The sequence below is a fragment of the Furipterus horrens genome, unplaced genomic scaffold (genome assembly GCF_987537825.1).
Source record: "Furipterus horrens unplaced genomic scaffold, mFurHor1.1.pri manual_scaffold_4, whole genome shotgun sequence".
Classification (NCBI taxonomy): domain Eukaryota; kingdom Metazoa; phylum Chordata; class Mammalia; order Chiroptera; family Furipteridae; genus Furipterus; species Furipterus horrens.
The window spans coordinates 160,790,812-160,817,954 of NW_028327174.1; the positions used below are offsets into that span (position 1 = coordinate 160,790,812).

At 40.5% G+C, this 27,143-nt stretch overlaps 2 protein-coding genes across 3 annotated transcripts in view; one reads left to right on the forward strand and one right to left on the reverse strand.

Annotated features, from left to right (window-relative positions):
• Positions 1-663: 663 nt before the first annotated feature.
• NMRK1 (nicotinamide riboside kinase 1) lies at positions 664-9,983 on the reverse strand. The gene is given in 8 exon segments (XM_090274181.1): positions 664-723; positions 725-890; positions 1,542-1,613; positions 1,690-1,837; positions 6,741-6,789; positions 7,077-7,167; positions 8,613-8,673; positions 9,911-9,983. Coding segments are annotated over 7 exon segments (615 nt in total). The 5' UTR covers positions 8,642-8,673; positions 9,911-9,983.
• A 5,610-nt stretch (positions 9,984-15,593) lies between these two features.
• OSTF1 (osteoclast stimulating factor 1) overlaps positions 15,594-27,143 on the forward strand; it is a 50,595-nt gene continuing 39,045 nt past the window's right edge. The window contains exon 1 of one of the 2 annotated variants that reach the window (XM_090274183.1): positions 15,594-15,813. In XM_090274183.1, coding sequence (XP_090130309.1) covers positions 15,780-15,813 — 34 coding nt within the window. In that variant the 5' untranslated portion in view covers positions 15,594-15,779. Of the gene's footprint in view, positions 15,814-16,423; positions 16,509-27,143 lie in introns of those variants that run through there. The other variant, XM_090274182.1, reaches the window with a different exon arrangement.

Consider the following 27,143-nt stretch of genomic DNA (forward strand, 5'->3'; position numbering starts at 1 on the left):
TCTACGCAGCCAGAGGGATCTCACTAAAACAAGAACATGATATCTATCATATCCTTGTTCAAACTTCTCTGTAGAGGGCTTCCTACTTTTCTTGGGATATGGCCTACTTTTCTTCCTTAACTGGCCTATGACCTTATAGGGTTTGGATCTTTCCTGTATTACCAGCAGCACCTCTTGTCCTTGGTTTTTCTCAATGACAAATATACCATCCTTCTTTCAGGTACTCATCATTCCTTCCTGTCCCTGGCCTTTTCATGTACCAAACTCATGGTCTGGGGTGATCTTCCATCCCCACCCTCTTCCCTTGGTCCAGCTGAACCTATCAGCATGGTTTAAATGTGGCTGGATCATTGGGACTTAGGAAGCCCCTCAAAAGCTCACTGTCATAGTACTCAGCACAGCTAGAAAGGACATGGTCATGTAGCTAGTGTGCTTAACATTTGCTTCCCTAATAGGATGTTGGCTCATATGAGTTGGGACTGGATCTGCCTTATTTCCCTTCATTTATATCACCAGGGCAGTACCTGTATACGGAAAGCACTCAATCAATATTTATTGAATAAATGACCATCTAGATATCGACAAGCTATGGACAAGAGCCACAGAGAGAGAAGGAGAAGCCAGGAGAGCCAGTTGTAGATGGGGAGCCCAGAGTGTTATGGCTTAAAGTGTTCCTTTATAATATAATACATGAGAAATATGCCTCCTAAAGTCCTTTCTTTTTGTGTACTTTGAGGCAATGACAAGTAAAAGGCCTTCTGTGGAGGGAGAACAGGCACTCACCAATTTCCCACGTGATGTCCTCCATTTCCTGTCTATGCTTTAGATACATGGGCCACACGTGGCCATCAAAGTATCCTGGGGGATCTGGAGGCTGGTAGATCCTTGTACTATCAAAACATGTAGGAAACTTTATGTTGATAGAAACACACATTGGTAAATTAAAATAATAACGGTCAGGATAATGGGAAAATCACAAGAGACTAAATCTAAACAGGATTACGATAACACATTTTAGACTTTTAAATTTAATGCCAGTTACAAAGACAATGAAATAGATTCAGTTCACTCATCCAAAAATGAGTCTTCTAAAAAAATTAATCTTCTAATTCACTGATTATCACTCATATTATTTCCCCTTTCTAGTTTTTTATAAAATAATTAAGAGACAAATATCGTGTAAATAATGATAGAGATACTGATATGTTGGATTAAGCTTTAAACTAACTGGTATTCTTTGAGGTGTAGCAGAATATAGGCCAACTAATTTAAAATCATAATCAACGTGGAATTGTTTCATTTGAAGATTTAGGAGAAATGAGCTGCCAAATAGCTCCTATAAAGGCCTTTTCTTAGAAAACTAATTTGTGTTATTCCTTGTGGATGATTATTTATGAAAAAAGGTTTTGCTCATTGTGTAAGAGTTGAGGCTACCCTTGTTTGAAAAATGGCATACGCATTGCTCAATAATGCTGCTTTCCTTATTTTTCATAAATTTTGTCTTTAGAATTACAATCTACAAAGGCAATTTCAAAACTTACCTCCTCCTCCTCTTACATTCTTCATATGGAATGGTCAAAAAGTAGCTTCTATTCCATATAGTGTCAAGGGGTCTAAAACAACAGCATACTTAGTTCACAAGTTTTTTTCTCCACTCACTCAGAGTCAATATTTGAGGAGGATGCTTACCTATAATTAAAGAGAAGGAAGCCTTCGATGATTAATATGGGGACTCCCTCAGTTCTTTCCCAGTCTGTTGATCCCAGAGACTGACTCAAACTTTCTATCCCGCAGGAAATGGTGGACATCATTTTCTCCATGTTAAGTGCTTCAAGCACTTCAAACAACACACAAAAATATGAAATCAGTACAACAAAAGTTTTATGATGCAGTTTTTTATGATGAATATATTCTGGGCTCTATAGATGTATAAAATAACACTTTTTACCCTCCAAAAAACCTATTAACAAATCTTTTAGGTACTTTTAAACTCTAATATTAAGATGTTAGTATGTTTGAAACATTTTTGTTATGGAAAATTTGAAACATATACAAAAGTAGAGAATAAAGTATGATGAACTCCATGTCCCCATTAGTAGCTTTGACAACATAAACTCATGGCTTACCTTGCTTTATTTATAACTTCTGTTATCCTCTGACTACATAAAAGCTTAATGTTTTTAGATGACAAAATATCTACAAATTAGTTTGAAAGGTATATGACACATTGAGGAAAATATCTGCAATGTATCTGGCAAAGAACTCATATTTTTAATACCTAAAGAGCTTACAGGTAAATAAGAAAAAAATCACTTAAAAGTTTTACAAAGAACACAAATATGTAACTTTCAAACTCTTAAAATGTGCATTTTTTTGAGCTGACAATTATAACCCTATAAAAGTAACTATAGCCCTGGCTGCTGTGGCTCAGTGGATTGAGCATCGGCCTGCGAGCCAAGTGTCGCTGATTCGATTCCCAGTCAGGGTACATGACTGGGTTGCACATCACGTCCCCAGCTGGGGGCGCAAGTGAGAGGCAACCGCACAGTGATATTTCTCTCCCTCTCTTTCTCCTTTCCCCTCTCTCTAAAAATAAAACAAACAAACGAATTATTTTAAAAAAAATGTAACTATAAAAGTGATTCTCATAGTGTGGTACCTACACCAGCTCCATCAACATCACCTGGGGACTTAACCAGGATTGCAAACTCTGAGTCCCACTCCAGAAGCACTGAATTGAGTCATCTGTGCTTAGAGGTTTTAGTTAAAGAAATTATGGATTAATTTATTTAATAGATGTAGGGCTACTAGGATTTTCTCTTTGTTCTGGTGTTAGTCTTGGTAAGTTATATTTTTCTGGGAAACTGTCAATTTTATTTAGGTTTTCTGATTTATTTGCATACATTGTTTATAATACCCCCTTATCTTTTAATGTCTGCAGGATCTGTAATGCTATTATCTTTTTTTTTCCTTTCTTGATAGCGGTGTGTGTACCCTGTTTGGGGATCACTCAGATTCTTGCATATGTATATTTATGTCCTATGCTAAATTTGAGATGTTTTACACACTACTTCTTTAAATACTTTTTCAGCACCACACTCTTTTTCTTCTCCTTCTGAGACTCCAATGATATGTTAGGTATTTTGTTATTGTTCTGCATGTCTGTTAATTTCTTTTTCAGTCTATTTCTGTTTTTAGATTGAGTAATTTCTATTATTTTGTCTTGTAGTTCACTGCTTCTTTCCTCTACTTATTCCATTGAGCACATCCAGTCAGTTTTAAATTTTCAGTTATTGTTTGTTTTCAGTTCTAAAAATTTATACTTGGATTTTTTTTTTACATCTTGTATTTCTTTACTGAAGCTAATTTTTCACTTGACTCAAGAATTTTCACAACTGCTCACTGAAGGCTTTTAACAAAACTGCTTGAAAATACTTTGTCAGATAATTTCAACATCTGTGTCATCACAAAGTTAGTGTCTGTTGATTGTCTTTTTCTCACTCAAGTTGAGACTTGCCTGGTTCTTGATATGACAAATACTGGTGTCGCTTCGCTGCTGCTCAGCAAAGGGTAAAGTTCAGCTCTCCACGGAGTTTTGCTGATAGGAGCTGGTGCTATCTATGTAGGTGAGGAATGTGTGGAGTACCAATCAGCACCGCCTCACACTGCCTCATCCTGCCTCTTTGCTGCTAGGTAGGGGTGGAAGTCCAGTCCCTGTTTGGCTCCACTGATATGATCCCTATGGATGACGTGGAGGACCGGCTCAACTCATCTTACTAGTACCGGTGGGTTCAGAAGTCTTGCTCCCCATTTGGCCCTGCTACCATGAGGGGGAGGATTTTTTGTTTGTTTGTTTGGCTTGAGTAGGGTGGATATCCAAATGATTTTCTATTCTGCGAGGCCACCTTTTTTCTGGTCCTTTGATTAGGGAACAGGTTTCCTGGTTTCCTGGTGTTAGGTTTTTTTTTTTTTTGGTCTGTACCTATTGATGGCTCCATGTTGCACAATTCTCCACACCACTTCCTGAATATGTGAGGCAAAAAGAAAACTCTGATAACTCACAGCCATATTATTCCTCAAGTCCTCAAGACCCTAGTCAGTCTGCTCTCTTTTTTTTTCCATCTTTGAGTCTTCCCTTTGTTTGTTGTATTCCATCCAGGATTTTTAGTTGTAAGAGGGAGGAATAGCAAGAAATGGGGGGAATCCATTTGGGCTGGAACCAGAAGTACCATTAGTTTTAACATATTTTCACCATCACCCAGTTAAAAATATGTTCTTATTTTGATTGTGATCTATTCTTTAACCCATGAGATATAGAAGTGTTTTGCTTCAGATAAAATGTATGTCTGGGATTTGCTTCAAAATAATATAGGAGAAAGTGAGTGAAGGTATAGATAAAATATAATTGGTCAAGAAGTCATCATTTTTAAAGCTGAATGTTGAACTTGTGAGAACTCATTATATTTTCCTGCCTACTTTTGAATATGTTTAAAATTTTCCATAAGAAAAAGTTTTTAAAATCAGGGAAAAAAGTACTGATTATTTTTCAAACTCTTGGGACTTTTCTATTTCCTCTTTAGTTATTGCTTTCTAATTCAGTTCTCTGTGATGGGAGGTAATCTCTCTATTACTTGAATCCACTGAAATGCATTAGGACTTGCTCCATGCCCTTCCATATGCCTCCATTTTGGTTAATGTTCCATGTGTTCTTAAGAAAAAAATATGTATTCTGTTGTTGCTGGGTGCATGTTTTGTATGTGTTAGTTTGATCAAGTTTGTTAATTGTATTGCTCAAATCTGTTATACCCTTATACTTTTTGCCTGTTTATGCCATTAGATTTTGAGGAAATTGTATTAAGATCTCCCACAATAATTATATATTTGTCTATTTCTCCTCTTGGTTTTGTCAGGTTTTGCTTTATGTATTTTGAAGTTATGTTATTAAGTGTGTACAAATTTTAGATCATTTATCTTAGTGTTGAACTAATCTATCTCTCTTTATCTCTAGTAATACTGTTTGCCTTAAATTTTACTTTGTCTGCTATTAAAATAGTTTTACCAGTTTCCTCTCAGTAGGTGTTTGCATGATATACTATCTTTTTATAGCCATTTACTGACTACTTTTCTGTGTCCTAATATTTAAATATAATATATATTTTATAAGAGGCTGGTAGTCGGCTTTTAAAAAAATCCAGTCTGATAACATTTGGAATATTTTTGTACATTTAACTTAATGTAGCTACTGATGTATTATTCAGTTTAAATCTATCAGCTTATTGTCATTTTCTATTTTTATACCATCCTTTGATTTTTTAAAAATCTGTGTTTTACTTTTAACTTATTACTTTGTATTTATCAACTATATTGTAATGATTTCTTTATTTATAAACTTGATAGCTATACATTTAAAAATTACTCTCCTGATGGTTATCATAAAGATTTGAACATTACCTTGACTTACATTACCTTGACTTACCTTAAATTTATATATTTACCTAAACAAGTTCAGACTTTTCCTTAAGAGATATTCCTGGAAGTGGACGTTTGAACACATGGCATGAATATTTTAAAGTCTTTGAGACATAGGCTCGATCTCTTTCCAGGAGGGTTGTACCAATTTATTATATACCCACGTGTGACAGTTTTTGTTTTATTAAGCCAGTGCTAACATTAGCTGATTATCATTGCTTTAAAAATCTGTTTGTTAGGTAAGTGGGGAAAAAAGTAAACTACAATTCATTGACTACTTTTGAAGTTGATTTTTTATTGCACATTATCAAATAACCTTTTGCTTCTGTGAATAGCTTATTCACATCCTTGGACATGTTTTCTGTTGGTATAGTACTGTTTTTCTTATCAGTTTGCAAGAACTCATTTAAATTAAGAATAATTCTTTGTCAACTATTGATAACAGTTTTTCCTTATTAACCTTTAGAGGAAGGGAAGAGAAGAAAAAAATATCCAGGCTGCATCTCAAGACACAAGAACAGATAGTAAGTCAAGGACTTTGTCTCTCTTAAAACTAGCATGTGTCTGTAACAACTGACTACACAACATTTTCCTCCAAGGTTATCAAAGTTAAAAATAAAGAATATATTTTATGGCTCCTCCAGAGAACTCCATTGGTTACTAGTTTGCATAAACTCAATAATCATCATGTTAATTATAAATGTTGATAATACCATTAAATATAGTTGATTAGCATAATATTTTTTATAGGAAAATAAACTTTTTCTGATGTACTTCAATCCTTTGGCTCAGAGCCATGTTAGATTCGGTAGAAGAATAAGGTGAATCAATCTAAAATATATTCCCTACTCTTTTTGGTCAACGAAAAGAAAAAACCCTGCTGCCCAGTATCACCTTGGTCACTGGAAAGGAAAGCTCAGAAGATGAGAGCTTCAAGTTTGCTCCAGGTAAGACTCAGGGCTGGGCAGGGAAGTAAAGTTAGTTTACGCATCCCCAGGCAGGGATGACTAGTACCCATGAACCCACCTTCCCCAGCTTCAGAAGAAAAGTCTGTATCATTCCAATGGTTTCAGTTTTAAATATAAAACTAGGAAAAAGATTTCACTTGGAAAAAAATAGCTGAACATAGACACCTTTACAAAGGCAGGTTTAAAGTACAGTAATACATTTAAACACACTTCTGAGAATGGCTTCATAGATAGCAAAGTATCTGGATTTGAAAAAGAAAATGAACATTAGGGCATAATGTTCTCACAAGGTCATCTACTTACCATCATATTGCAGAAACCCATTCTTATCTGTCTCTATCTCAGACTCTGGCTGAAAAAATTAATGAAGTATCCATTACAATTGTGTAATGCAGAAATAATACAATTATAGAATGAAGAGGCAGTAAACTAATAAGTGGATGATGTGGATAAATAAAATCAAAGAACAGCACCAATGGTGGTGCCACCTAGTGGATAAGTGACTCTACTGCATTGACTTTACCTTTGTTACAGAAGCTGTGTCACTCAGCAAAGGCTTTTTGGATGTATTTCAGTTGACTTTGCTATTAGAAGTTTGTGTGTGTGTTAAATAAATTATCTAAGAAGTTTTACAGATACCTTAAAAAAATCATCCTGAGATATGACACTGCAGTTTGGAAGATGTTTCTGCAGATTTTTAGCCAGTGTTGTCTTCCCACCATTTGTCACACTGAACCAAAAGGAAAAAAAAAAAGTTTTTAAATTGAAAATACCAAGAATAAAGATGCATTAAAAAACATTTAAAATTATCTTAGAAAGAATATTTAAAACAATATCTACTATCTAAGAAAAAATTATTTCTTTCATAGATAATGTTTTTCTGTTGGCAAAATCACAAGCATAAGTCGTCGTCGTCGGCAGCCGTCCGTCTCGAGAGACGATGGTGTAGCTTCCTAAGAGTCTATCTGCACCGCCGAGAATGGCTGTGCAGTCCGACTCGGGAGTGACACGGTATCTGTCTCCTCCCGTGTTGAAGCTACAGAGCCTGGGCAGGGTGATATGGAGGGTCTGCTGTTGCCCATGCAGCAGACCCCCCCTCTCTTCGCAGCTGAAGGGTCCAAGGGAAAGACGGAGTCAATACAGCTTGGCTTCAGGTGCGCCGCAGGAGTTGCCGGTGTTGACTACAACGTCAAACCGCCTTAGGGACTCCGACTCCGGATTTTCTGTCGGGGTTTACTCCCTTAGCCTTTCCCCTGAAGAGGTATGCCGCAAGGCAGCGGAGGTTTTTTGGAGTCAGAGTTTTCCTTCTCTGATGTGCCCTGACTGGAAGATCGAACCAGCGACACTTAGCTCGCAGGCCGACGCTCAATCCACTGAGCTAAACCAGCCAGGGCCACAAGCATAAGTAGACCTGACATAATAAATGATAAGAAACAGGCTGGGAAGAATTGAAGAAAAAGGTAACTAACTGGGTCATACCAATACTTAAACATACAGCTACTGTGTTGTAAACAAAAGTTTTTTGTCTATGGTGAAACATTCACAGGGTTTATATGCAACACAGAATATGAGTAGCACATTTTAATGCAAGTATGTACATAAAACTGCATATGGTCATTGTGTTTTGTTTCAATGCACAATGGAGAAATACAGAAGAGTGGCTTATTACAAGCTCATCTATCATGAATTCACATCTCCTCTATGATGTCTCCTTTCCCTCCCATCGCTCTCCACTTTGGGGCTAGGTGGGAGGTCCATTTTAGCTTATCACACCAGTCAGTTGAGCTGGTTCCAAAGCCTGGCAAAACAGAAAAGAAATTGTAGATTTTCTCCGATGTCACACCGGGGGAGCAACTACGTGGAGGGAGAATGAAACCATCCTGAACCAAAGCAGCATCCGATCAGGCCTTGCTTCTATCAGCTCCAGAAAATAAAATGATAAAGTAGGCAAACTTTGCTTGTTGAGTCCCCAGTTTTTCAGTTTATAAGGAAGCTCTCCCATCTCCTGTTAGCACTTATGTAGCCAGGGTGCCACTCTTCTACATTCGATAGTGGCCTGCTTTCTCCAGGACTCAGGAATCCTCGCCGCTTCTCCTACCCCGACCATGTCCACAGGAAAATACCTTTTGGATATCCTGAGTGTGCTGACCAGCTGTTCGCAGCAAAATTACTCACCCACTGATTCCAATGACAAATGTTTTCATAATTAGCTTTGGAAATGTCTTCCTAAAATTTCCTAAAATATAAAAACAAATCAAGTACTTATCATTTAGAAGTCTGAAGAGGTAAAAGAGAGTCTAAATTAGGAGGGCCAGCTGAAGAGGAAAGATGGCTGTGATCTCTGGGCTACCCTACCCCTCGATTATCCACATTCTGTGCAGGAGCTCCACATTGTACAGGCACACCTCAGAGATAATGTGGGCTCAGTTCCAGACCACCCTGTAATAAAGGGAGTTATAATTTTTTTGCTGGTGGAGAGTCTTGCCTTCAATTTGTAAAAAAAATGCAACATCTGCAGAGTGCAATAAAACGAGGTTTGCCTGTACTGGTTTCTCTCTGCCACACTCTCCTGCTAAGTGCCAACAGATGGTGCATGCTCAGGGCCTGTATGCCCAAGTCAAGTGAACTGAAAGGGCCCTCGTGGCAAAACATATAACCCTGAAGGTCTGTTTTCAAGGTTGTGGAAGAGTTGCTAGGCTGCAGAGCTCACTAGAGTTTCATATTCCCCTTAGCCAGGTTGCCTTTTACCTGCATGATCCCATCACCTGGAGATGATCCCTTCCCCCTATGAAGTGAACTGCACAGCTTCTCTCTCTCTCCCCTTCTAAAATGGGGAGATGATACCCTTTAAGAGTACTACTTCCTCGCCCAAGAGCCTAGGTCAAGGGCTAGGGTAGACAAATTTTTTCAGCAGTGAGACAGGTAGTAAATATTAAGAGGATTTGTGGGCCAAGAGGCAAAAATCCAGGTTATTATGTAAGTATTTACACAACAAGAAAGAAAACAAATTTCTATTTTTGTTTTTAATGAAAGTCAAAACATAATAATAATTGAATACAATTGTTTTGGGTAAATACATGTCTACTAATGAGAAGAATAACATTCTTTTTTATTTGGTAACACTTCCCTTACTGGATTTGAAACTGAGTGCTCCCTATCAGGAAACTAATGGCAAATGTTCGAGCAGAGAGGCGGGTTTTAGCCACAGGTCATTGTCTGTTGAGCCCTGGTCTGGGGGCTGGAGGTCAGTTTCATACATGGTCATCTAGGGTTCACCCTAGCAGTCCCTTCCAATGGGTCATTTTCACATTTTTAAGTGAGAAGGTAAAGCTCACTGAAGCAAACCTTAGAACTAAGTTGCTCTTTATTCCTGACTGCTTTGGTTGGGTGATCAGGACCCAAGATGTGCTGTCCAGGGTGAGTGGCCCCTGAGCTGGAGGCTCCCAGAAGCCCTCCCAATACCCTTTTCTGACCTGTGTGCAGGCTTCCCCTGGGAAGAGGTGGCAAGGAGAAGAGCCTGGTGGAGAGGGGGCTGTTGTTCCTTGGCGTCTTCTCAGTTTATCCAGAATGTTCCAAATTGAGAGCAATTGCTTAAGGTTCAGTTCCACTTTCACTAACAAGCCTATGTGAGACAAGAATTCAATATGACTATGCTTTAAAAAAACAGAACAAATTGGACATCTGAGTTTCACCAGGGGTTGCACTGTTGAGTATATATTCCACCCAAACTGACAAAACATATCAAGGGAATGATTACATAAAATGAGTATTGTCAATTTTTATGCTGTAATTGTTGACATAAGAAATGTCCAAACCCGTAGAGACTTTTTATGAGTTTATTTGAGCAAAACTGATGACAATTGCTGGGAAGCAAAATCTCAATGACTGAGAAAATGCTCTGGAGAATGGCAGCTTTGCAGCTTATTTTAATTGTTAGAATAAAAGGAGGACACAGAGGGGGTTTACATGAAATTCACTGGTGGTAAATTAGGGAGGCATGAGAAAGCAAAGTGGGGAAATCTCTGAGATTGGATAAAGAGTAAAATGCAGAGAGACATACTTCTTTTCCATTGGTGGGTACAGGCTAGTTAATAATTACTGTTTACAGCACATAGAGAATGTATTTGGGGAACAAGATAACAACAGGGGGTTCTGTGGTCTCCAGGCTCTGGTGTGAGGTTATACTGAGCGATCCAGAAAAGGGGGATTACTCTGACATTCCTAAGGTTTGTTATCTTAGATGCAAAAAGACAGGCTCATTTAAGGGAAAGATTGACTTTTGCCAAGGAAGCTACAGGCCCAGGACATGACTACCTGCCATGACTTGCTTTTAGTTAGGAATTTTTATGTTCAGACCATCCTGTGTGGTTACTTTCAGTCTCTTGAGTTTGTAAGGCTGCCATGCAGGCTTCCCTTGAACTTGTCAGGTTTTAGTATGTGGCCTTTTTTGTCCTCATAATTTTTCTGCTTTTGAATTTAATTTTACCCCATTCTTATTTTTTAGTATGTCAGTGCAAGACTGGCAACTATTCTTTTTTGGGGAAGACAAAGAGTGCCCTTTATCCTGAGATGGTACCTTTCTCTTATGAAATTACGTTGGCAGTAAATGGTAGTAGACTGATATCCTCACTTGGCGAAAAAAAAAACACCCATAAAACTTTGTCATTCTTTGCCCCTACCACTTGTTTTTGGATAGTTCGTCAGAGCATTAAACTCTCAAACCCAGAGAAGTATAGCCTCAGAGTTCACCTAGTCTACTTGTTCATTCTGAAGTAGTTGAAACTGGCCCAGAAAATGGAGTGACTTGCCAAGGTCACACAGCTAGTAAGTTTCGGAAAAGTGAGAAGCAAAACTAGACCAAGAAGTTAACTTCCTTCCTCTTTCTAAGTTGCTAAAAAGCACTTTATTACCAAGGGCAAAGACAGGATGGTGTTCAGTAGCTGAGTGGATAACAATGTTATAGTACAAAGACTTCCGGTCAGGATGGGACAGAGGTAAACACTGCTTGCCTCCTCACACAACCACATCAAAATTACAACTAAATTATAGAACCACCATCACTCAGAACTGTCAGAAATTGAGCTGAATGGAAGTCTTACAACCATGGAATTAAACAAACCACATCCATCCAGACTAGTAGGAGGGGCGCAGGAATGGAACAGGCTGATCCCACACCCACGTGTGGTGGATAAAAATTCAGGAGGGATATCTTGGGAGTGAGGCGTCCCAGCCCCACACCAGGCCCCCCAGACAGGGTACCAGTGCCAGAAAGATAAGTCCCCATAACTTCTGGCTGCAAAAACCAACAGGGATTGAGTCGGTGGAAGAAACTTCTGGAGTCCCAAGCAGTTCCTCGTAAAAGAACCTACACACAGATTTACTCAGACTCACTTCCTCTGAGCTCCAGCACAGGGGTAGCAGTGTGAAATGCACCAGTGGCATACAGGGAGGAATTGAAGTGGTTAGCATCACGGCACGAGCTGGGGGACAGCTTTCTCTCAGATAGAAAGGCGGATAGAGCCACAGAGCCAGCAGGCGGGTGCCATATCTGAGACTCCATTAATCTGGCTAACACTGTTTGCCCCACCCTGGAGATCCCCAGAGACTCCTCCCCACCCAATTTACAGCTCTTAACAGTAGATTTTCCATATGAATGGTTGGTATTGGCTCAAGCTGCACAACTTCATATGTCCTCTCAGTCAAGCAACAACTGACCTCAGTGAGCTGCCAGCCCCTGTACCTCTTGCTAAGTGGCCCCAGACACAGCACTAACAGCAACCAGCCTAGATTCACAGCTTGGCTTCACCTGGGAATCTCTAAACCCTGCAGAAATAGCAGCCATCTCAGATTGCTCTATAGCTCAGGCAGGGTGGCACTGGGAAAAACACAGGTGGGGGCTGGCCTTGGCCTGCACCACCTGGGAAACCCCAGAGCCCGGGCACCCAATGGACAGCTACAGACCACATCGGAGCACCACCACTCTGCCCCTGTACAGCTGATCCTCCACTGGCCCTGGAGGTTGGTGGCCAGTGGTCATAGCCAATTCTTTCAACTGATTGGCCTGGGTAAATCCCTTCCATTAACCTGCCGACAGCAACCAAGGCTCAACTACAAGAGGAGGGTATACTCAGCCCACACAAAGGATGCACCTCGAGTACCCAGCTTGGGTGATAAGAGAGACTATGCCACTAGACACTACAGGACACCTACTATATTAGGCCATAATACCAAAACAGGGAGTCATAGCAGCTCTACCTAATACACAGAAACAAACACAGGGAGGCTGCCAAAATGAGACAAAGAAGCATGGCCCAAATGAAAGAACAGAGCGAAACTCCAGAAAAAGAACTAAACAAAATGGAGATAAGCAATCTATCAGATGCAGAGTTCATGACACTGGTTATAAGGACGCTCAAGGAACTTAGTGAGGACCTGAATAGGATAAGAGTTCCAGTCAGAATGAAGGATTCACTAATTGAAATAAAGAAGAACAATTTACAGAGAAAAAACAGTAGAGTGAATAAAGCCAAGAACCAAATCAATGGTTTGGAACATAAAGAAGCAAAAAGCAACCAATCAGAACAAGAAAAAAGAATCCAAAAAATCGAGGATAGTATAAGCATGTAAATAACAAGTGAGCATGACTGTGGCCCTGGAAAATAGGCTTAAAGGGATTATTCCACTGGAAACTAGCAATTCAGAAACTGGGAGTGAGGGAGAATAAAGAACCTACTATTATAAAATCTCCTAGCCTCAGGAGGGAACTCCCCCAGTCAAATGCAAATTCTTACCAAAACATGAACCCTCAGTTCTATATTAGTTAGCAGTCTTAGCCTGTACAAGACAGTGTTTGGGTACATGTTGGGTACAGTCCATTAGCAATGAACAGATGACAGTGCAGTGGAAAGGATGGGGAAATGGAAGCATCCGAGCAAGACCTGTGTCTGTGACGAGTAGCTTGGGAGCGAGTAGGGGTAGCAACCCCAGAAGCAATTTATTTCCAAAACAGTATTGGATACAGGGGGCAGCTTCAGGTGAATTCTAAGTTCAGGCCTGACATCTGTCCACCCCAACACCACTCTCTGTTATTTCACTGCCTATTGCCCTCTTTAAAAAGTATTTTAAAATCACTTTTAAAAGGCTTTCAATCAAGAGTTGCCAGTCTCTAAATATGTAAATGCAGCAGCAGGCTCCATGAAACAAACACAAATTTGATCAACTACATACTGTTAATCATTGAATGTCTCCAGAGAGACAACCGTTTTGACTTTCCAGCCTCATCAGCCCCGTATAATATCTGATTACTAGGAATACAAACCACCCTCAATAGTGTGGGATATTTATGCACTTTATTCTCCCACTAAGTGTAAAGCTTTCCTCAACAGCACAGATCATTTGCATAGGGGCAGGAGAACTAAGATATCCAAGAACAAACCCTTATTGATTTTAATTATTTTTAATACCCTAAGTAAATTATGTTGTTGAGTCCTTTTTTTCATAGCGGGTGTTTATTATATTTCATTTATTTCACTACTAAACTTGGTACATTTTGGATTCCAAACTGTATGTGCAGAGATGGCATGTGCAGAATCAGCAGATTGTTAAGGACACAGCAACTCCCTACAAAGGCTGATGATGAACACGCTGACGAAGGGTTCTGCTTTCCTACGGATTGAAAGAGCAGTTTGATATTTTAAAGAGTGAAATGTTTTCAGGACTTCTCACTTATTTATTTTATTCAACAGCTATTTTGACTAATTTCTTCCACGCAGGTGGGAAGTCGTTTCCTACTATTGTTTAAACTTTGCTCCCTTTTGGTAAACAGAACTCTCCCAAGGCTAAAGTTTCTTACTACGCAAACCATTCCCCTTTCCCCTAATCGCTTGATCTTACACTAACCGCTAGTAGAAACTTAAAAGCTTTCTTTTACATATTCTCATATAGAAAGATTTTGTTTTCTATTTTTCTTCCCGCAAATATAACATTTATAATATTGACCGTGCTATTTCAAACTTAGGAACGTTGCACTTCTTGTGTGCTCCAGCCCTTGCCTCCCATCGGCGAGTCAATCTGCTAGGTTATGGGTGGACAAACCCCTAAAAAGTGTCAGGCAGAAAAGGTTTCCGACTTTGCGGGCAGCTGCTGTGAAGCGAAAGCGGCCACAGACAATACATAAGCAAATGAACATGGCTGTGTTCCAATAAAACTTTATAAACACTGAAATATGAATTCTATATCATTTTCACGTGCCACAAAATATCCTTTTGGTTTCTTTTCAGCCATACAAAAATGTAAAAACCATTCTCGGTTAGAGGCGGGCAGTATGGTTAGTCAACCCCTATGCTAGAGGAATAAAAGAACTCCTCCCGCGGGCATCAAGACCTGGTCCACTTCCCGGTGATTTCCCCACAATCTGTAAGGTCACTAGGAGGCAGACTCCCATTTTAAGGATAATTGCGGAGCGTTAAGGCACTAAACCATCACGAGTACACTTGGGAGGCCATGTGTCAGCCTGTTCAGGGTGGTAAGAGTCCCAATGCGGCTTGCAAGACGTAACCGGGTTTCGGGCTCCAGTGCAGGAACAGTGTGAAAACACTTCTAGGCCCGACTAAGAGAGGCTGTGCGGCGCTGCTTAGGCAGGTACTCACCGAGAGCCAGTTCTAGTTCTCCCAAGCAAAGACGCAGAGGCAATGGCCCAGCGCGCGCTTGTCACTAACCCGCTGCAACCCCACAACTCGCTAACCGAGAGGCCCACAGCCCCTGCGCCCCTTCCGGGTCAGAGGCTGCCCAGGCAGTGATCTTCAACCCGGGGATCAGTCTCACCCCTGACCCTACTCGGCTCTAGGTTACATCCCCCGTCGGGAGGGGCGGGGCTCCAGCGAGCTGAGCTCTGCGCGTGCCCCTGCACTGGCCGGCCCTTTTTCGTTGGGGGCGCGCGCCGCCGAGCCGGCCTTGGCGAGAGCCTCAGCGCCCCAGCTTGACTCCGGCTGGTTCCGCCGCCGCGCGCGCCACTGTGCGCGCCGCCCGCGCTCCCGCCGCTAGCGCCGCAGCGGCCAGCCAGTGAGCCAATTAGCGCTCGGCGAGGCTGCGGCCACTTCCTCGTCCACCCGGCCTCGCTCTCGGGAAGGCTCGGGCGGCCACGGGGCGGGCCGGGGCGGGGACTGTGCGGAGCCGCTCTGCCTGCGTCCGCAGGTCCGAGCCAAGGGTGGGCGCAGGTCCTTCAAGGCGCACCACTGCACACCGGACAAAAAGAAACTTTGGGGCGCCGAGAGTACCGGGTAGTGGGGCGTTCGGTTGGCTTTTCGTGCGTGATCTTTAGTATCAGCTGCACCAGGAAGCGAGATGTCGAAGCCGCCACCCAAACCGGTCAAACCAGGTAAGGGAGGTGCTTGTCGGGTCCCCGGACCGCCTGGGTGCCCTGCGCTTCCTCTGCCACTTGGCAGGGCAGACCTGGCACGTACCGGCCCCGAGCCTCGCTCTAGAGATCCGACGCACCAGGATGGGAGTTGTTAGCTTTGTTGCTTGCTACAGGGGAGGGATCCGTTTGGATAGAAAGAGGATTTCGAGGATTTTAAAAAAGTTTTATTTTAAAGAGGAGTCGCCCTTGGGTTTACAGCATTGACATTCTCCAACTTGTGAGCGGATGTGATGGCTACGTCCCATTGAAGCTTTTCTGGTAGACAGAGCCATTGATCCCCCTTTAAAAAAGAAATTAGATAAATGTCTTGAAATGGCCTTGTAGCCACTTCCCTTTTAGTTTTTCTTCAGTGTGTGTCATTGTCAAGTTAGAGTTCTTGACCCGCCAGAGCAAACGGGAAGTGCGCTGCTTGCAGGGTGGGGTGGGTGAGCGAGTCTCCTTTCGGGTTTTTGAGTGGAACAGCGTTTGAAATTGACTTCGGGATCTTTGGAAAAACAGAAAACCCTGTACTCGTGTTCATGGCTAGAACAATCTAAGCTGCAGAGTAATCTCAGCTATTACTATTCGAAAGTGTTACTTTATCATGCAACACAAGTCTTGTGCCTCCGCTCTCCCAGCGAATTCGGCCTGCCAAACTGAAGAGGGCGAGATTAGTAAGTTCCTCAAAGTCGTTTTCTTGGCTGGCCGATGGTCCTGGTTCATTTTTGACTCTATTCTTAGAATATTTTCTGCGATAGGGAGAAAAGAGAACTTAAAAGGGATTGATGTATTTCAGCTCAATATTCTACAACAAACTTCTAGATTCATTTGGTAGGTTATTATGGGAAATGTAGAAAATGGAAAATAAATAGCTCTGACACACTATCAGGTTTTTTCTCTGAATCTTATGTAAGTTTATTATAGCACAGGCTGAAATTTATCCATTTACATTACATTTCAAAGTAACCTGTGTTGCGAGGCATAGAGTTTCAGCGATTAATTTCTTTTCATTATTTTTTAAACCTTATTAGGAAGCACTACTGCTTGCATGATTAATCACTTTTCTTTCTGCCCTCATACATGGTTTGTTTCAAGTCATTTTATTTGAAAATTATGTACATACTCATATATATGGAATAGCGATTCATTGATGACTTAAATTTTTGTGGGCTGTTTGGAGGGACTTTGGCTCTGCTCTGAGCAAAGATGGGGCTTGGTTAGAATTGGGCTCCCTGCTTCTTTCGATGTGGAATCTTAATTTGCATTTTAAGTGAATATGTAGGATGTGGCAGCTTTCTAAACTCAGATGTAAATCAGGACCTCAAGCATCCAACAAAGCAGAGTTGTTCTTTGATAGCTAAACAAAGTTCTGTAGTTTATGTTAAAGACGGTCCTGAGAAGCTTTTCATGAGGTTTTACTCTCTCTAGACATTAAATAATGTCTTTGTTGTAGCTGGGGGGACATCGACAGCGATGTGCCCGTGTGTGCATGAGTGTGCATGAGTACTAAAGCACAGATAGGTGTGGTTAAGGAATCATAGTGTTAACAGTTAGGGATAAACTCCCAGGAACCATTTTTATTGTCTAACACCACTTTCTCTTTAGCAAACTGGAATGCAAATGGTTAAAAGAGAGAGCTTGGACTCCACACTCATTTATAAATGACATTCAAACTCAAGTAAGGTCACCATAGAAATTAGTTTGTTAGTTTCTAGCCTATGGTAAGAAATGTTATTTTCAGTCAGACTTGAAACTTTGTGTGGCCTGGCTTAATTGAAAACAGAACTGTCCTATTATAGTACTGGCCCACATTTACTGTGTGCCAGGCACTGATCTAATCACCTTAAATGTATTAACTCGTTTACTTCTTACAACAGCCCTATGAGCTCAGTATCATTATTGTTTCCATTGCACAGGTTGGGGAATGAAGGCAAGGCACAGAAAGATTAAGTAACTTGCTCAAGGTCAGTAGCTGGATGAGGAGGAGCAAGCAGGATTAGAACCCACGTAGTCTGGCTTCAGTGTCTGGGCTCTTAACTATAATGCTATTCTGCGTTACAAGTGCACCATTCATAGAGTGGTCATGTGTGTTTTAGAGTTTGTGGGCAGAAAGTGGAAAGGAAAATGCCTCTGGTCCTCTTCATCAGACTCTCTTGTTGCAAATGTACATGAAAGTGAACCCCTTGGTTGGTAGCAGCAAGGAGAGGGGCTGCGCCTTACTCTTTTGTCCTGCAGGCAAGCTACAGGGGTGAAAATGTCTGAAGCAAGCTTGGACTTTGGGATGGGGAAATGTATTTAATTTTTGGTTTCTTGATTTGTTTATACTCTTACTGATCCCCAATGAGAGTGAAAAATGACAAAGAAAGCAGGGAGGGAAGAGTAATAAGATGAAACCAGTGGAAAAGTCAGCTTTCAGACCTTGCAAAGTTTCTAAAGGAGGGCTGTAGATTTGGCTGTCAGCTCCAAGCAGTGAGATGAGAGATCAATTATAAGATTCCTAGTATTCATAAAATTAAAACATATTACTTGCTTTGAGAGGAGTTATTTTAATGGCACTGAAATCTGAGATAAATTTCTCCCATGGTTCTCTGAGAGTGTTGGGGTGTACTGGACATCTCTACAAGACACACAGGGTGTTCCCTATAGCTTCCTGAAAAGCAGGAACAGCATGGCTCAATTCATAGGCAGTGCTACAGGAGGGCATCTAGGCAAGAGAGGAGTTATTGGAAGATTTTAGCAGCGAGGAACATTAAGCTATAATGTGGGTTAATGTGTTGAGCTGGCCAAAAGTTCTTTCTGTTTTCAAATAAAAATAAAAGACACATTTTTCATTTTTACCAATAACGTTATTGAATAACATATTCACTGTTTTGTACCACTACCTGCTGTCATCTTTCAGGCAGCTTTGTAATTCCATCTTCCCAAAACTTTTTATCTTTTTGAGCAAAGAAATGTTCCAGGTGCCTTTTGCAGTGTTCCTGGGAATTGAAGTTTTTTCCATTAAAAGAATTTTGTAAAGACTGAAGGTGCAATGTCTAATGAATATGGCGGATGAATCAGAACTTCCTGGCCAAGCTGTAACATTTTTTGGCCTGGTCATCAAAGAAACATGTGGTCTTGTGTTATCCTGATGGAAGATACGCGTTTTCTCTTGACTAATTTCGGATGCTTTTTGTTGAGTGTTATTTTCAGTTGGTCTAATTGGGAGCAGTACTTGTTGGAATTAATTGTTTGGTTTTCCAGAAGGAGGTCATAATAAAGAACTTTCTTCCAATCCCACCACATACACATCACCATCTTTAGATGAAGACTGGCCTTTCGTGTAGTGGATGGTGGTTCATTTTGCTTGCCCACTATTTCTTCCATTTCATATTATTGTAAAGTATCTACTTTTCATTGCCCATCACACTTTGTTTTTAAAATGGAACGTTTTGGTTACATTTAAGTAGAGGATCGCATGCAGAAATAAAGGTCAAGAAGGTTTTTTTCTGCTTAACTTATGTGGAACTCAAACACTGAAGCGATTAACATAACCAAGCTGGTACAAATGATTTTCAGTGCTTGATTTGGATATTTTGAGTATGTCAGCTATCTCCTGCATGGTATAATTTTGATTGTTCTCAATTAATGTCTCGATTTGATTGCTATTAACTTCAACTGGTCTGCCTGACTGTGGAGCATGGTCCAGTGAGAAATCTCCGACATGAAACTTTGCAAATGATTTTCGACATATTGGATCAGCCATTATACCTTCTCCATACACTGCACAAACCTTTTTTGCATTTCAATTGCATTTTTACCTTTCTGAAATAATAAAGCGTAATTCACTGAAAATGTTATTTTCTTTCATTTTCAATACTAAAATGGCTACACAAAAATTTGCCAATTTTGATGTTTTTTTAAACGCATGCTGATGTGACAGCTATCACAATACAATCTAACAAAATTGTTTGGAATGAAATTAAAGACAACAAAGTGCTACTAAAGCCATCTTATGGGAAAAAAAATGAATGAACATTTTGGCCTAACCAGTGTCTATTGAGGTGATTGGCAGTGTCCTGTGAGGGGACCGGTCAGCTGCTTATGGGAAAGCCCTGCTGCTTAATTTCTTTTTGCAATTCCTTAGTTTCCTTCCTGAGGTTATACCAGGGGTCACCTTGTTTGGGCTTTTGGGAACAATCAAAATTCATTTGCTAAAAACACTTCTTAATACATACAGCTTATATTTTATGTCCCATGCTAAACACTGGGGTTCCAAAAAACAAGAAAATAAGTTTTCATTCATGAGGGTCTTGAGTATAATGGGGGAGATTTATGTATCTACATATTAATTTTAGATTGTCCCATATCTGTAATTGGATGGCTGATCCTGTCTGTTTTGTTTCAAAAATCTTGTCGTTAAAAATGAAAATAATATTTTTATGATAGAAAATATAGAAAATACAATATAGGAAAATAATAAGCCTGTAAATAATAACTACAAAAAACATCCCTACTTACCATCTGGTGATAACCACTTTTTTCTCAGGTTTTTTTCTTTTTCAAATCCATTTCATTTGAAAAAGAAAATGTAAACAATTACCCCTAGGACAGTGTCTCAGTTTCCATTTTAAATGCTTTGCTGTTGGTTGGCATACTTGTATGTTTCCTCCAGTCTCTATAGTATCGCCTATGCTCTGCTTGAAACATCAGTTCTGTCACATTGTAACCTTTCCTTGTTTACTGTTTTGTTTCCCCTATAGGGTTATCAAAACTCTCTTCTGATGATTAGATGTGTCACTGTGGTACTCCATCTGCTAAATGTGTCACAGATTTGTGGTTCAGCCCATACTTTATTTTGTATCAGGTTTTGTGACTCTAACCCTAACCCTCCTTACCTTCTACTGAAGCAGCCCAGCCTCTCCACTTTATACACAGATGGCACTTCTGTAGCTTTCAGCCACCCTCTGAAGCCTTGGCAATAAATGAGGGTGAAGCTGTCTGGCTTGTCAGAGTATAGAAAACACCTTATGTTCTCACAAAGACTTTTTTTTTATTTTTTAAAGAGACTTTATTCTGAGACTTGTGTAAAATGGGCCACAGGATATGTTGAATAAAATGTGGACTACAATCATTGCACGTGAAGCTGGTGTGATGACTCTCCACTGTAGTTGGAAGCCTGGTGTCTGACCTTGACCAGTTCTTTTAGATGGCTTATTGATTTTGATGGTGGAAGTAAAAGAGCATAAATATTTCACATGTCTTGTGAAAATAAATTCACAGGACTTTGAAGAAGCAAATGTCAATGTTTTGGGTTCTTTTGTTTACTCAGTAAAAACAAACTTCAAAGATGTCACACATATGCTACTTATATAACACCTTTGAGAGGAAAAAGGTCTTCATCTAAAGTGATCTGAACTTTTGTATAATGTTTTCCCTCTCACTAAATGAATTAGTCAGAGGTGTTCCATTTATAAAGTTTGAGAAACATCTTGAAAATTACTGGATGATGATGATGATGATGATGATGATGGTAGTTAACATTTCTTTGGCCCTAAGTGTCAGGACCTGTGCCAAGAACTCTGAACGTTCTATCTCATTTGATTATTTCAACTCCTCTAAAAGGTAGATCTAATATCCCCATTTTATGGATGAAGGAGGACTTAGGTTAAGAAAACTACCTGAGGTCTCAAAGCTTGGAAGTGGTTTGTCTGACCTAGGAATGGAACACATTTTGTGCAGAGAAACCTGTGATGGTTCTGTTAGGTTGGATAGGCTTTTGTTGGGCAGCTGCCTTTATTAATTACACAGTGGTATTTTTTGCATTTACTTTGTTTAACTCCCCTCTTTCAATAGGTCTTTATTAGACTATTAGGTACTTTTTGAGAGTAGAATAATCTTTTATTTCTTTGTAACTGTATAACAACTAAACTTTTTATGCATGGCAGACACATAAAAAGTTAATACATAATCAAGTCTTTGTCTGGAAGAAGATGAGGGATATTGGTTGGGTATATCGTGTAGCTTCACTATAAAGTAGCAAAGGCTGGAGGTACTGTTCATCAGCACCACTTCAGAACATAGTGGCATCCCCTCCCTTTTGTTTTAACATTCCCGCGGCTTGACTTCAGTGTGACTAGTGACTAGCTTTTCTCACATGTTTCTGCAAGGGAGAAAAAATCTTCTCCTTTACCCTCTAAGGTTCTGTGTCTGGTTTCTGTAAATTAAATTGACAAAAGAACAGATTAACAGGAGAAAAAGGCATACAAATTTAATTGATGTTTTTAATTTTATATGTACAGGGGATATACAGAAAAGAAGGGAAAACTCAAAGAAGTGGTTAGACTTGGAAGTTTATACAATACATCATTTCAACAAAGGGTGATAAAGTGGAGAAGTGACTAGACAAAGAACAGGCAGGTTGGGGTTCAAGGGGAGTAAATTGTGGGAAGGTAAATATATGAGGAAACTAATGGAAGATAAGGGTTATTTTAGTAAGGTTTGTTTGTTCAGCCTCATCTAGGTGCCGTTTCTAGCTCCAGTGATAAGGGTTGTTTTCCTCTTTCTTGTATGGGGGACATGTTGGGAGGGGAACCTTCACAGGGGGAATTTATGCTCTGCTCTTAGGCAGATAGAGGGAGGACAAAGACTTCTTCCTGTGTCTGCTTTTTCTCAGTTGCTTTCAGTTCAAAATAATCTTTATGCCAAAGTGGCAGATTTTGGGGTGGCATATTTTGATCCCCTTTACCTCATACCCCATGTCCAATGAAAACCATTGCCAAAGTTGTCCTCCCTTGCTTAATGCCCAGGGGAGAATAATACATCAGAGAGAGAGAGGGAGAGGGAGGGACAGGAGTGGAAGAGAGAGAGAGTGGGTGGGGGGGTAGGGGAGAGGGAGAGAGAGAGGGGGACAAAGGGGGAGAGAGAAGGAGAAAGGGGGGGAGTGAGTGGAGTGGGGAGAGAGGGGGAGAGAGAAGGGGAGAAGGAGAGGCTCTTTCAGTGGGCTGATGTGAACTGTTAGGTCAGGATTCTCTATAAATTTGTCAGTCACATCTCAATAAAACTGGAGGGTAAAGATTCTCTATCAAGCAAATCAAGGGAGTTTAGGGGAAAATTTTCAGGTATCAGTATAAAGAGTTTCCTGGTTCTTTTGAACAACTGCATGGTACTCTATTGTATTTATTTAACCAGACCCACATTAGTGTGCATTAAGATTGTTTCCACTCTTGTTATAAGTGTTATAACAGCTTTGTTGCTTACCTGGTGAATAAATAAATCCACAGGAGGACGTCCTGACAGTGGGGATTGTTGTATTGTTTGAAGGCACGTGCCTTGTCATTTTTATAGACATTTCCAAAATGTTCTCCAAAGAAGTTGTACCAACTGACTTTCCTACCACAAATGTGTGAGCTTGCCTTAAACAGAAAAATTGCAAGCATGTCATAGGAAATTATCAAGATGTGATCAGAGAGCTGGGAAGTACAAGGCAAGGAGCTTGAGGAAGCTGAGACCATGTCACAGAAGAGGGGAACTTTAAGCAAAGTCTTGAATGCTGAGTAAGAGTTTGGTAGGCAAAAAAGGGGGAAAGTTGTTTGACTCAGGCAGAAGTGAAATAACTTGATATATCCTATCCATGTTCACCTGATGGCACAGGGGCTGAGCATTTCTCAGAGAAGCCATGGAGACTTACTGTGCACATGTGGAACTGTGGACTGGAGACATTTTTTTCCGAATTAAAGAGAAAGCCATTTGTCTGGTGTAGCAGTCAGTGGAAAACAAGAACTTGTTCCACACAGGAATTGAGAATTTAAATGTCTGCGTATCAGCCCTCTACGTATTTGCTTTTCTGGTTGTCAGAGTGTTAACAATAGCTGTGTGTGTTAAGTTTGCAGCCCTGGGTTAAAGAGGGTCATAGATTTAAATCACTTAAACAAGTCACCCTTGCGACTACTGTAACCACCTCATTTTTGTTCATTCTTGCTAATCATTCCCCACATGATGTTTGGGCAACTGTAGAATTTTTAGAAAGTCACAAGGCAAATTCCTCAACTTATTCTTGGGGTAAGAGTTGGGGGAGAGTTCTGTATTTGTGAATTTTGATTAGCATTGGAATTTAAAGCTCATTAGTATCCCGTAGAATTTGATAAGTTACTTCAGTTTTATATCCCTGGGACCAAAGAATATATTCAGTGTGGTTCTTTCCTAGTTTTAGTGCTCCTGATTTTCAGGGAACCTGAAGGCAATTTGAATTCAAATTAAGGAAGGCTCTAGGGACCAACTCAGTTTATATTGCTACAGGGGCTGCCTTAGGCCCTTTAGCAGGATCTGTAGGCAACTCTAGGGAGTCAGTCATTCTGGCAGCCTGACACTCCAGGGATTTCACTTGGTTCTGAGAAACTCATGGGTTCTATTTCAGGATTCCCGCCCTCATGTGGGAGAAAAGGCTTGAATCACCTTACTTGCATGAGACAAAGAAATGACTTCAGCTGGCTGGAGAGTGTTCTCGGGTGACTGTGTCTTCTATGAACTTCCTGACCCAATGCATACTTGGGGAAGGACACCTCCAATTTCATTCTCTCTGAGCATGCATGAGGACAGCGAGTCTGAGAGAGGCCCCTCTAGCCTGTTGGCAGAGTTAACAGGTACCTCAGACTCCAGATTTGGAAGTCTCCACAGAGTCTCAAACTTACTTGCTTGAAAACCAGATTCCAAATGACTCTCAAAAATGTTGCCTACCTGGATTTACAGGGTTTTCTGCTTTGGGGGCCTGCTGTTTTCATGAGTCAGTGCAAGTTCGTCAACAGTAGCCCTGGGAGAACCTAAACTGAAGGTATTCTCACTAGTTTTTCAGGCAAGGAAACTGCCTGTGAAATGTTACAGCAGAACCTGTTTCCCCCAAAGTTTGTTTTCTGAATGGTGTGCCAAATTTGAGATTGTTTTCTGCCTTATTTTTCTGTTGTGGAATAAATCATTCTCTTCCATGCCTTTGCACTTGGGTTCTAAATCTAAGTCACCCAAGCAGCTGCCAACAAGAACCCAGGCCTTTGTGAAGTTGAAATGTGAAGTAGGAGTCACCACTTATGGTGACTGGCCACATCCTCTTTCAGGGTGCCTGTCCCATGCACAGGGCTGCTTCTAATCTTTGCCTAGCGCCTTCCTGCTCTCAGGGTCTAATTGTATACCTAAATATTGGGGGCTCTGAAAGGTCCCTCGGACTTGACACTGGCTTGATAGCAGCTCCGTTCTCCCTAACGGGCTCCTGCCTACTTCCAGATTCTTGGTTGGTACTGGATCTCTCTGATGTCTTGGTATTTGTTGTGGCACTGTCTTGTTGACTGGCACTGGGATAGCGGCTGCTTGGTCTGCCCTGAATCCTTGTCATTGGCCTGCTTTTTTCCTGCTTGGATGCATTCCCTGTATCATTTTATCATTTAGAACTCTGGCTCACACACCTGTGCCTTTTGAATGTACTGTGACCCTAAGATTGGCCTGGGCCTGTGGCTACTGTTGGGTGGATTTCCTCTTAGGACATAACCTTAGGCAGACCTGCATATCATAGCCAGTTGTTTGAAGTCTGATTGTGGTACCTCAGGGACCAGGGTCACATGCCCAGGGGGCCTTACAACAGTATCTCAGTCAGGACTGGCCTGGTTGTCTTTGCTGGCATCTTCTGGAACTTGCTTTCCTCTTAATCTCAATTCCATAGGACTCCTAGAATGAGCTAACTCACAGCTTCACATCTGATGAAGAAATCCACCTTCCGAGTTAAACCAATTATTGATTTACCATAATACCCTTCCCACAGGTGCTTACATTAAATAATAAGGTAAGCTAAAAACAAGATTCCTGAAAGGAATTCCCTTTTCAATTGAACTACAATAGTCCCCCTTATCCACAGTTTCACTTTCCATGATTTCAGTTACCTGCAGTCTGAACACGTTAAATGGAAAATTCCAGAAATAATCCATGTTATTAATTGTGAATTGTTCTGAGTAGTGTGATGAAATCGCCTGCTTTCCTGTCCAATGAGAATCACCCCTTTTTCCGGTGTACCCACGATATAATACTTGTCTGTCAAGTAGTGGCCTTCTCAGTTACCAGATTGATGTCTCAGTGGCACAGTGCTGTGTTCAAGTAACCCTTATTTTACTTAATGATGGCCCCAAAGCACAAGAGCAATGATGCTGGCAATTTGGATATGCCAAAGACCAGTGCTTCCTTTAAATGAAAAGCTATGTATTTGTAGGAAATAAGTAGTATATATAGGATTGGTATTCTGTGATTTCAGGTACCCACTGGGGGTCTTGGAACATATCCTCCATGGATAAGACGGACTACTGTACTCTTTAGTAAGACTTTAAACATAAAGGTAGGCTAATAGAGTGGATATTCTAGGGACTAAGCTTCAATTTGGAAAAGGAGGCAGAATATAGTAATGGGAAATGAACATTAGCTTTGGGATGAAATTCTGGCCTCAATTTTTAAATTAACTTGCTAAGTCACCTTGATAAGTCAGTACCTAGACCACTCTGGGCCTGTTTCTTTACTTGATTCTAAATTTGATTCTAAATTTTCATTGCCTTAGACTAGTTTTTCAAATAACTCCCCAATTTTCTACATAACTTTATCCTGTGCTTCTTGCAGAACGCTGTAATATTTTTGATAACCCATCTTCCTGTGACTCCCGATGCTCCGTGTCATGTGAATGCAAACATATGGAGGAATTAAATACCTTAAGTGCTTTTTATAAGTCCAGATTTCCATGATAACCAGGGTGAGAGGGAGAAAGTTGGGAAGAGCCCATAATATATTCATAATCAGGTCTGATCTGATTTCACTGGGCTCTGGCTGGATAGGGCAGTGGAGGTTTTTGTTTTGTATTTCTGTTTTTGTAGCTGCCTGGAGGAAGAAAACATTGGGGCGGCCCTGCAGGAATGTGTCTGGACTGTCAGGTCATTCATGAATGGCCTGAGACATTGAGGACTTCTATGTTTGGAAAATGTATAACATTAGCTCCACAGATTTGAGATCTAAGAACCTATCTTTCGCTAGTGTTTAGAAATGAACTCCATGCAAAATATTGTTCAGAATCCCCCTTTCTCTGACATTTTTTCCTCTCTTTTTTGGAGGTAACAGTTTTAAGCTTTAGAAATTTCCATATTTTATTCCAGATAGGAAGGTTTTCAATGCTTCTTTCTGGAAGAGAAACAACAATTCTTCCTCTAAGAAAATTGTCCTCAGCCCACTCATCGCTTTGTCTGTTAACGTAGTTCTCACAGAAGAAACCAAAATCCTCTTTTTAAAATTTTTTAAAAGAAAATAACATTTAT